Source organism: Lithobates pipiens, unplaced genomic scaffold (assembly GCF_037356315.1).
Source record: "Lithobates pipiens isolate NorthernLeopardFrog02 unplaced genomic scaffold, aLitPip1_a1.2 Scaffold_16, whole genome shotgun sequence".
Taxonomy (NCBI): domain Eukaryota; kingdom Metazoa; phylum Chordata; class Amphibia; order Anura; family Ranidae; genus Lithobates; species Lithobates pipiens.
Genome location: NW_027507748.1, coordinates 47,798,416 through 47,810,652, shown reverse-complemented (window position 1 = coordinate 47,810,652; position 12,237 = coordinate 47,798,416). Strand labels below are relative to the sequence as shown.

The window sequence follows — 12,237 nt, the reverse complement described above, 5'->3', positions numbered from 1 at the left end:
AATTCAATTACAATGCTTTGAAATTAGAACACTTCACAACCTACTTCTCATCTATATCTCTAACATCTTAACCACTTGAGTCCCCCAGCCCTTTTCTCCCCAAATCCTCTTGGTTCTGTGCATTATGGTCCCTTTCACATGGGCCTGCCCAGCGGGGAATCTGTCCACTGACCCTGCTGAGCAGGCGGATGGCTTGTCCATGTCCACTCTGACTCCGCTTATGCAGAGTGGACACAGACACAGTCTGCTGTCCTCTATGGGCAGTCGGATGTAAATGGACCTCCTGTCTGTTTTCACTCGACTGCTATTCAATCTGCCAAACGGAGAGGGAACGGATTCCCCATCTGTCTGTTGTTGGCGTATGGGATTGGATGTCAGCGGATGTAACTGGAGACATATCAGTTGGCACCCGCTGCTCCATATAGGGCAATCGTTGGTCCGATTGGGTCAAAACTGAGAGGCAGACCCAATCAGTCCCTCCATGTGAAAGGGGCCTTAATCTTTTAACATTTATAGTCTACCTCACTATATTATACATCATTTTTAGGTGCCAGATAGGGCTTCAATATGATAGCAGATTTGGATACATATTTTTTTTTTTCACTGGGAATAAATAGTAAAAAATTGAAGAGCTTTTTTGACCACAAAAATTGAAGAGGAAGCATTTTTCAGATTTTTTTTTTTTCCCCTATGCTACATTTACCAAATTTGCGTGCCCCCATATATTCTACAAAAAAATAAAAAAATAAACAAAGTCTGCTGATTAAAACTATATCAAATAAGTGAGCCTTTTATGTAATGTAAGGGAATAGTAAAATTCAAACTAAACATAAGAATTTTACTGTAGAAGAGCTTCATTCCTCCTTTGACATATTGCAATGCATGCAGGAAATGAAAATCAACAGTTTTTTTTTAATTGGTTGCATTTTTTGCTAGAAAACTACTTAGAGCCCCAAACATTATATATTTTTTAAAGCACAGGCCCTAGAGAATAAAATGGTTGCAATTTATGTCACACAGTATTTGCGAAGCGTTTTTTCAAACACAATTTTGTGGGAAAAAATACACTTTTTAAAATTTTAATGCAAAAAAACACAATACATTACTAATTTTTTACCATCCATAGGCGACTCTTTCTTTTTTAAAGGTTACCACTTCAGATGTACAAAGCAGTTCTAGTGCTAGAATTACTGCCTATTATCTGATGTTTGCAGTGATACCTCACATGTGTGGGGCAATTGCTGTTTGCATGCGGGGCTGACACGCGCAATCATCTTTGCGCTTTGCATTTTTACACTGTTGCTTTACACTTTTTTATCACTTTTTTTGCTCTCAAAAGGAATGTAAACAACCTTTTGACAGAAATAAACATGCGACAGGTACTCTTTATGGGCAGATCTAGGGATTATAAGACCCCAAATCCCTCCTTTGCCATCAACAGCATTCAAAACACAAACATCAGTGTTTTTGAATGCTTTTAATTTTTTTTAAATGACGCCCTTGACATCCGGGTAAGCAGGAAGTGTTGTCAGGTCATCTCTTCTGGGTTACCATAGCTGAGAGCCGATCAAAGCCAATCCCACTGCTTGTAAAAGCAATCCGGTGGCTAGTTAGTCGCTAGGATTGCTTTTACAAGAGAGCCAACCGCCAGCTCTGAAAAATGGTACAGGGTGATGCCTACGGCTGCAGGTGTCCTCCCAGTCCAAAAGTAGATATATATACTGTGTATGTGTGTTTATATATATATATATATATATATATATATATATATATATATATATATAGTAGCAATGGCCCCTAGAGGCCTAATGGTGACCTCAAGAGTCAGGGTGGGCTGACATGCTTCCTTGTAGAGTGGGTTAACAGAAATGGTGGGTGTAATGCAAGATGAAATGATGGGTGCCAGTCACTTTTTGAATGCAAACATGAGATTTATTGTTTCTTAACAAGAACTGTGGGAGAGCGTGTTAGGGCCAGGACACCCTTAGGTAAATGCAATGTTAATTGGCAGGCTCCGAGACACCATAGGCAGTGTTGCCAACCTACCAGATTGAAATTTACTGACATGACACCCACAATTTACTGGCACAACCATGTTTTTACTGCCAGTTCCAGAAGTTCCAAAATTACAGTTTTAAGTACTAATTCCAGTATTTAGGCTACAAATAAGTACAATATGCAATTAGCAAGGTGATTTAAGGTAGATATTAAGGCAAAAAGCATATTGCACATGAAATTGACTCTCACAGTGATACTGACAGCAGTGTGCTGCAGCACAGATCACCGTCCTGACACGTCCCCTCCTGAGTCACAGTGACAGTCTCTCTTCATGCCAGGTGGTCCCTTCAGTCCTCTCCAGTGCAAATAGCACAGACAGTCCCGCTCCTTTCTTGCCTTAATCCCATCCTGCAGACCTGCACAATCTGCTCCGGGCACTCCGCTGCCTTGCGCCATGATATCACACTACATGCTCAGACACTGCCTCTACCAGACCTGCCCCCCCCCCCCCCGCTGACACCCCCAAACATACTGTAGCAGGCACTCGGACAGGATGGTCTCGGACAGTTCTAGGCCCGAGCTGCACATTCATAGTTCCGAACCAAGTGCCAGAGCTATATTTTTTACTGGCAATCTTTCCTCTCACTGGCATTTACTATCAGGAGAAAAGTGCCCATTTTTTACTGGCTGCCAGTAAAAATACTGACGGTTGGCAACACTGCTATAGGTAGACATCTAGACAGGGAAAGGCTCCCAGCCGGATGCCATATCTGTATAGGTAGGACCGCTGTCTCCAGTCCTACGGTACTGAACTTGTAACAGCCACTAAAGATAGTTGCAAATAACTCTTGGTAACACAGAATAGTTCTTCTCTTTTCTCACAGTTTCCCACTGTAGGTCTTCACTCACTGAGCTCCCAGTCTCTCACTAGACTTCCAGATCCCAGTTGTCACCGGATCTCTGGAGCTCTTCCACAGCTAACCTGCTGTATACTCCTCAAGCGTCACCTCGGCTAACTTGCTGGGGCCCTGGCTTGGCACTCACTGAAGCTTTCCCACTTCTTCACCCTCCTCGATTGCTGAGAAAACTGCTCTGGTACTTGCTTGAGCTTACTAACAGTAGTTTCTGGTAATAAGATGGATTGTCCCTTAGTGGCGACTGCTTCCCCTTTACCTCCGACCACAACTGGTTTCCCGCCTGGCGGAACCTTCACAACTCGGTTGGACTCCAATCCTGCAGTCCCAGCCCTATGATGCTTCTCTTGCTCCTGGATAGGCCTCAGGCAGCCTAGCAGCCAGGTGTCCCCGGGATAGGCCTCTGGCTTTGGGACCAGCAACCCGGGGTGACATAACACACGTCCACCTAGACAGCCGTTCAGGTGGCACAGAACACCGATCACCTGACTCCACCCAAATAAATAGGCTCTTCCAACAGGCCAAGGGACTAAAGAAACCCCTGCCAATTGGCTGAGACACGCCATCCATTCATAATCTGACCTTGCGCTATGCCCTTGTCGATCTAATGCCACCAGCCACAGTGCCACCTAGTGACAGAAGAGAAAACATGCAGCAATTCCAGAATTAGAGAGGAATCAGTGGATCTTATATATATATATATATATATATATATATATATATATAAACATTTTTAGCACAGATCCATGGTGGATGGAGCTGCAACTGCTTTGTCCAAACCTTGGTACTCGAACAAAGTGCCATGACCCCACTACACTGATGTGAAGAAGCACACACTTCCCCACGTACGCAAAGGCAAACGGTTATTCTGGACCTCCTTAACTTTACCCATGCATGCATAGATGTGCCTAAGGTCTCTGCCAGGTCCAAAAGGCCAGGAAGATGCCATTCAGCACATCAATGTGGAATTGAGTGCAATGTCATTCTCACACAGATGAGAAACCACAAAAAAAGTCAAAAATACTTAAAAAAGAGATAGAAAATGTTATCCAATTGTGGGAGAAAGAAAGGGGCTGGAGCCAGGTTCAAATAATTAGTTTTTTTGGGATGCAGGTCCACTTTTAACTTTATATTTGCTTGTGGTCTTCTAAGAAGTTCATGTGACCATGTGCATCCTGCAAACTACTCGCACGCTGGAGCACAGTTGCCAGAAGTTCTTTTGTTCCTTGTGTTTCTGAAGCTATTAGCTGTTCAATTTGTCATTCACAAAATTTGTTACTGGCAAAACCAACATCTGGCAATAAAGGAAACTAAGGGCTCATTTGCCTGTGCAGCCTAATCAAAAGGGCATATTTTAGTACCCAGAAGTTCCTGGTGCTACATACAGCCACCCATAGATATGAATGGGTAAAGGCAGCTGTAAGCAGTGATGTGCTGCTAAATGTGTAAATGGTGCATGTGCACAGACATAATGCTCTGAACACACAATACCTGAGTTCAGGACATTGCGTCTGTGCACATGCACCATTTTACACAGGTAGCAGTGCACAGCTGCCTTCACCTGTTCTTGTCTTTGGGTGAATGTATGCAGCAACAGGGCTCTTGAGCACTAAAACACGCCCTTTTGTTTATGCCTCATGGGAAAATGCACTCACGTGTATGAGCTCTAATGCAGCCACCACAACTAAGGACTGCTAAGCTGCAATATAATAAATTCCTTTTCTTTATTGTACATCACAGGACACAGAGTGGGCTGTAATCATGACTATCAGGGTTATGCACCACCTATAGGTGAGTGGACACTGGCAAACCAACCAAACAGGAAGTCCACCCCTATAAACCCCTCCCATACAGGAAGTTCCTACGTTTTTTTCACCAGTGTCTTGAAGGTGATGGTCACTTACTGTACGTTGAGCTCTCTGTGCGATTACCAGGGTCTTGGAACAGTTCTAATGGGAATCAAGTGACTAGATAATTGGATCCGTTTGATGGCTGCCAGCTAAAATGGATGGTACCCAAGCCCTGTTTGGGAGATGGAAGAATCAACAAGGATTCCCTGTAATGAGACCTTTGGTGCTGGGTCCTGCGTTACAGAACCCTGTGCAGTTCCAACTGACCAAGGTGTTTTCTCCAGCAGGGGGCTATACAGGGCTAAGGCAGTGGACTCAGAAAGAAATGGGGACCGAGTCCTCCAAAGTCCTTGGTGACAAAGCCTGCAGTAATGAGTGCAGGTTGTCTGTTGGTAGACAGCATCCTGCAGTGGGATTGATAAGTAACATGGGGTCCCTTTTGAAAAAAAAAAAGGTTAGGTCTGGCTTTTTTTGCTGAAGTACATCTATTGTCCATTATTGGTACTGAATGAAATGGCATTATATTTAGCTGATCTATTTTATTTTTCTTGTATGCTAGGCTGGCCTGCAAGCAAAGGCACGCGGATATGCACATGGCATGCCTGTCCAGGTCTTGCTTTCCCACCTGAAGTTTGCTGACAGTAAATGTACTGTCCTAATAAACTTTAACTCATCAAGGTTTTTAGGGGTCCAGCCATTAAGAGGTATTTCTTTAGCAGGCTCTGCTATGTAACCTACTGAGGCAGGTATTGGGGTTGCCAAAGCCTGAAAGGCTGCATTAAGCAGTTGATAAAAAAGAACCCAGCACATGTGGCAGAAGTTCTTCCTGGTTTACACCTTTGCCCGGGTTAAACTCCTTCCACATCTGTTGTGCAGGTTCCAGGAGCCAGGACCGATAGATATCGTGGTGCCCCAGCCTGGCCCAGGTGAATTTGGTACACTGACATAGTGAACTCAGCAGTAGATGGCCCTTGAGCATTTCCGGTCCAGCCAGACACTCTGTCTCAGGGACTAATCTTCCACCCTGGTTTACATTCACTCTGTTGTCGGCCTTGCTATTGAAGCTCATGTGCTGAAAGACTGGTGTGTCTCTTGGCCTTTTTTTTGTTCTACTCTTCTGAAGGCCAGAAAACGGGCAACCAGGGGGATTTACTACAGGACTTGGAAGTCTTGTGTCCTGGTGTGAAGCCAAGAAATATCACCCTCAAAAGTATATGTGTACTGTTCTTCCTCCGAATGAGAGTAGAGATTAATTTGGATTTGAGTACTGTTAAAGGCCAGATATCGGCTCTATCCGTTATTTGCCAGTAGCCGATTGTTTTTCATTCTTAGATTCGTACCTTTGTTTATGGAGTGAACCATATGGTCCTGCCTGTTAGGTCATCGTTGTGTCCTTAGGATTTAAGTTTGGTTCTGGCTGCTTTTCAGAAACCATCTTTGGAACCAATTCATGATACTCCATTAGTCTTATTGACTCGGAAGGTGTTTTTTCAGTTGCAATTACTTCGGAGAGAAGGGTGTCAGAGCCAGCCCTTTTGTTTTAGGAGCCAGTCTTTGATATTTCACCATGATAGAATGTGGTTAAGACCTCAATGCATATTTTTTTGCCAAAAGTGGTGTTAAGTTTTCTTTTGAATCAGGTTATTGTCTTACTCTCCTTTTTTCCTATGCCACAGTCACCAGGGGAGAATGCTCTTTACACTTTGAATGTGGTTTGGGCTGTCAGAGTTTATTAAGGTTATCTGCACAGATCAGACTTGTGTTTGTTATGCCAGAAAGCCCCAGGATGGGTCAGGTGGCATCTAAACAACTATTCACAGTGGTTCCATTAGTCATTTACTCAAGCCTCTGGCTTGAATGCTAAGGCTCCATCTTTTATGGGCAAAAGCACACTCTACCAAGTGTGTGGAGCATCTTGGGCTATTCATCATCAAGTGTCGGTGGCTCAGGTCTGCGAGGCTGCATCCTGGTCTTCAGCTATGTACATTCATGTGGTTTTAACAGGTTGATGCGGGTGCGGCAGAGGATACTGCTTTTGTGCACAGCATGTTGTAAGCAGAAGAGTAAATTCCTTAAGACTGATGTTGTTTTTTTTTTGGCCCTGTCTCTCTCCCCTCACGTGTATTGCTTTGAAAAATCCCAAATAGTCATGGTTATAGCCTGCTCTGTGTCCCATGATGTACGATAAAGAAAATTCGTTTTTTTCTACTTGCTTACCTGTAAAATCTATTTCTTGGCGTACATTATGGGACACAAAGTTCCCTCCCCTCTTTCTGGGAGTTCCTTGCTTGCTACAAAACTGAGGAACTTCCTGTATGGGAGGAGTTATATAAGGGAGGACTTCCTGTTTGATTGGTCTGCCAATGTCCATTCTCCTATATAGGTGGCCCAGTCCCATGATGTACTCCAATTCATGGATTTTACAGGCAAGTAAGTAGAAAAAAAAACGAATTTTTGCGTTTATATACTCTTCATATTAAAACCAGATGAGCAAATTTGCTTGCTTTGATCCAATTTTAATGCATGTGCTCCAAAGACAAGCTGTGATCAAATGCTGCTGCTCATACATAGAGAAGCCAATAGTTAGACTTTTCTATACAAAACACTAAATATACAGACAGCATTCTTGGCCACAGTAAGAACCGAAGTTTGATTTTCATGTTTTTTTTCTGTAATGTATACATTCACATAAATGAATCTAAATGGCTGCAATTATTTTTTATTCCTCTTGGTTTCTAGCTCAAAATTGCATAGCAGGAGAAGGGAAAGGCATCAGAGATGAGCTTATCACCCTGGAAATTGTGTCACCGTATGTTCCGGACCTGACGCTGATCGATCTGCCAGGAATTACACGAGTCGCTCTACCTGATCAGCCCCCAGATATTGAAAAGCAGGTTTGTCTTATGGCCTTAAAGTGGAAATCCAGACCTGTTACCTTTCAGCTACCTCCCTCACCCCCTATTTTCTCTTTATTTTTTAAACCCGCTGTACATACAGTACCTTTTTTTTCTGCAGTTTTTTTGCTGGTCCAATTAAGTCACCAGGAATTCCACTTCTTTCCTGGGGGGGGGGGGGGGGGGGGGGTGCCACCCAGTCCTGAAGTCATGGGGGGGGGGGGGGGTGCCACCCAGTCCTGAAGTCATGCCTCCCTACATTTTGAGGGACACCTACTAACAAATGTATGTAGGCATAGAGCATGCCCCCTGCCACATCCCCTTAAAGGAGAATTAGCCCAAAAAAGGTTAATGAAATCCACAAGGGCTTTTTTTACAATTACGATTCCTTTATATTGGCTTTTAAAATGTACAAATGCAGCAATAAAAAATGTGGATGAAAGATTTAGCACTGGGAACCACTTTTTGAAAGATAAAAAGTGCATTTTATATAGATCAGACCAAAATGAGGGACAAATGAGGTGGAATGAGGGACAGAGGGACGTTGCTCCAAATCAGGGACAGTCCCTCGAAATCAGGGAGAGTTGGGAGCTATGCTAAAGTACCTTGGGTGCAGCATTGGTAATAACATGCTCCCAAGGGAGGAGCGCAAATGACTATCTGGGCTCACAGGAATTGGTCAGAATGACAAAGTGTTGTTCAAACTTGAAAAAGACCTCTGCACTGAATCGAGGAGGAAGTCAGGGATGGCGCTGGAACGGAGAGGGGGTAAGTGAACATTGCCATTTTTTTTGTTTTACAGAGGAGGACCTATAAATTTAAATAAAAAATAAACAATCCAGTGTTCCACTTTAAAGGGAAATTATAGTCCATTCGTTTTTAGTTATACATATTAAATAAATAATCTGATGAAATTTACTTTGCTACGTGTTTTTTTTTTTTTTAACCTGATCCATATGGAATGATATACTGGTGATGACATACTGTATGTAAATAGAGGCAGCCAGAATTTGTACATTACATAAGCAGCCTCTGTTTTTTGCTTTCCAGTGCTACATAATGGTTGTGCTTTAGGCAGGGTTCACAATGGTGCGAGAGACGCTCCGACATTGGGAGCTCATGTTGCATAACGTGTGAAAATCAATGTTTCCCTATGAGAGCCGCCTTAACTGGTCTGACACAAGTCGGTCCGACTTGGAAAATACCCCGTGCATTACTTTGGTCCGACTTTGATCCTACTTCAACCCATTGAGGCCGGGTTCACACTGGTGTGGCACGACACTCGTCCTACTTTGGATCCAGCTTTGCCCTGCGACTTGAAGTCAGAGACACATCAAACTTCAATGAACGGGGGTCCGACTTGGATCCCCGCCAATACCAGGCACTGTGTTTGGTATGAATCTTGAGGGGGAACTCCACGCCAAATTTTAAATAAAAAACCAGCATGGCCGAAAAAACCCAGCATGGCCCCCCAAAATCCATACAAAATCCAGACCCTTATGCAAGCGACATGGTCATATAATGGCCAGGCAGCATGGCTCTTTAAATGGACAGACGTCATATAATGGCCAGCCCAGAACGAGAGCCACGCCACCTGGCCGACATATGACGGCCAACAGGCAGTGAGCAGTTAATGGCTGTGTGTTGAGTTATTTTAAGGGGACAGCAAATTTACACAGTTATACAAGCTGTACACTCACTACTTTACATTGTAGCAAAGGGTCATTTCTTCAGTGTTGTCACATGAAAAGATATAATAAAATATTTACAAAAATGTGAAGGGTGTACTCACTTTTGCGATATACTGTATAACAGCTTCACGCTTCTGGGAAGGCTGTCCACAAGGTTTAGGCGTGTGTCTATGGGAATGTTTGACCATTCTTCCAGAAGCGCATTTGTGAGGTCAGGCACTGATGTTGGATGAGAAGGCCTGACTCGCAGTCTCCGCTCAAATTTATCCCAAAGGAGTTCTATCAGGTTGAGGTCAGGACACCTTCACTCCAAACTCCCTCATCCATGTCTTTATGGACCTTGTTTTGTCCACTGGTGAGAAGTCATATTGGAATAAAAAGGGGCCATCCCCAAACTGTCCCCACAAAGTTGGGAGCATGAAATTGTCCAAAATGTCTTGGTATGCTGACGCCTTAAGAGTTCCCTTCACTGGAACTAGGGGGCAAAGCCCAACTGCTGGAAAAACAACAACAACATGATCCCCCCTTCACCAAACTTTACACTTGGCACAATGCAGTCAGGCAAGTACTGTTCTTCTGGCAACCAGAAAACCCAGAAAATGTCCATCGGATTGCCAGACAGAGAAGTGTGATTCATCACTCCAGAGAACATGTCTCCACTGCTTTACACCATTGCATCCGACGGTTTGCATTACACTTGGTGGTGTAAGGCTTGGATAAAACTGCTGGGCCATGGAAACCCATTCAATGAAGCTCTCTATGCACTGTTGTGCTAATCTGAAGGCTACATGATGTTTGGAGGCCTGTAGCTATTGACTCTGCAGACAGTTGGCGACTTCTGCGCACTGTGAGATTCTTCTTGTGCTGACCCCGCTCTGTCATTTTACGTGACCTAGTTATTGCTGAGCTGAGAAATTTGAGGATGTGAAGAAATATAATAAAAAAAAGGGGTGGGGGAGGGGGGAAATGAGGGGGAACCTCATGAGTTCTTTCAGGTAGACAAGTTATAAGATTATGCTGGCTAAGTCCAGAGAAAAGTAGGGCCTAATGGTGCAATGGGTCCCAAATTTTAAGGAACTTGATTTGGGAATTGTTGAGGATGCTGGACTTTTTTCATGGATTACCAAAAGGTATGGATGCTGAGAGCTTCATCCAGGCCTTGACTATTGCTGTTTGGCTGCCAAGAAAAGGAATATGGCCAATCGTTATTGAGAAACATAGAGATTTGGATTAGGGCAGTGAAGCAAAGCATATTTAGCCTCCGTATGGATGAGGAGATGAAATAACGTATGGAGAAGGCCGAAAATTCTAGACAAAAAGGAGAGCATCACCTTGCTAGTCACAACCTCGGAAACACCTTTCAGAGTAGTTTGAGTTTGCTAAGGCTATCTGGGCTGGAACCCAGTACCATCTAAGAAGAGCTTTATAGGCTGATTCCATTATGTTCATGTTAGTCGAGCATTTGGTCATCTTTGACCAGATTTTGTTCCAATCCTCTAAGTCGATGGGAGCCGACAGGTCACCTGTCCAGTTTGTCAAATACGAAAGAGATTCTGGGGAGCCATGATTAAGTATGGCGTAAAGGATGGAGATGAACTTAGGCTCACCAAGGGTGTGCAAAAAGATATGTTCAAATGCTGTCTTGGTGTACAGGAATGTAGATAGGTTGTGCAAGGGTAGGATCTAGTGGGTAGGTTGCAGGTAAAGAATGGAGTATGTGGGTCAAGCCATGTTGAGTCCACCATTTAAAGGCCCAAAATAATGAATGGTAGGTAGGAGTCAAGTGGATGCCAAAGTACTTTAAGGTTCAGGAAGACCAGTGGGAGGGGAAATTGGCTTGGATTTGGGAGATGGCCACTTGAAGTAAGAAAATGTTCAGTGCTTTGGATTTTATTGGGTTAATTTGAAGGCCAGAAAGGGTGGTGAATTGTGTGATGGTTTGCTGAAGGGTTGGAAGTGTGATGACAAGGGTCGTGAGAACCAGAGGGGCGTTGTCTGCAAAGAAGTTGATTTTGTAATGTATTCCCACGTTGGAACTTACTGTGATATCTGTATTGTTCCTATTGGTGCTGGTTAGGGGCTCTATATCTAGGATGAAGAGAATGGGTGACAGGGGACAGCCCTATCTGGCTCCACAAGTTATACGAAAGGTAGAGGCACCCAGCATATTTAACAGATGCGGTGGGCGATGAATAGAGGGCCAAGATCCAGGTAAGGATGGATTCCCCCAAGCCCCTTTTATGCGGAACATCTAAGGTAATCCCACAAATAGGTGTTGAAACCCTTAAATTTGTCTAGAGAGACCAGGAAGCCTGGGCTTTTTCTGTGGTGTAGAAGATGAATAAGATGTAAAACGTTGTGCATGTTATTGCCTGCTTGGCACCCAGGGACGAAACCCACCTGGTCCCTGTGAATGAGAAAACAAAGGTATTTGTTAATCCAGCCTCTTAGAACCTTCCTTAGCAGTTTATTGTCCTCATTCAGTTTGAAATTGTTGTGGCTCTAGGGTCATCTCAGGGCTCTTGGGAATCAGTCATAGAGATGTGGGCTTGTAAGGATGTTGGGGTGTAGGGGGGAGTAAGCCCTTTTTGAGTGAGTTGAACATCTGGGTCAGGTGGGGTACCAAGGAGTACTTTTTTTTAGTAGAGACAGGGAAACCCATCGAGCCGGGACATTTGGTGGGTTTCAAAGATTTGATTGCTTGGGTGACCTGAGCGTCGGTGATGTCTGCATTGAGGATTTGATGTGCCTCCGCAGAAAGAGAAGGGAGATGGATGTTGAAAGAAGAGGTCACCTTCCACAGGGGAGAATAGGGCAGGCTTGTTGTAGAGATTTTCCAAAAAGTCAGCAAAAAAGGCAAACTATTTTAGTTGGGTCTTAGGCTTCTAAT

At 43.9% G+C, this 12,237-nt stretch overlaps 1 protein-coding gene across 2 annotated transcripts in view; it reads left to right on the top strand.

The window, feature by feature from the left end:
• The window catches only part of LOC143981770 (interferon-induced GTP-binding protein Mx2-like), a 94,930-nt gene that overhangs the window by 20,727 nt on the left and 61,966 nt on the right, over positions 1-12,237 (top strand). For both annotated transcript variants that reach the window (XM_077479858.1, XM_077479857.1), the window contains exon 3: positions 7,502-7,656. In XM_077479858.1, the coding sequence (XP_077335984.1) occupies positions 7,502-7,656 (155 nt within the window). The remainder of the gene's footprint in view (positions 1-7,501; positions 7,657-12,237) is intronic.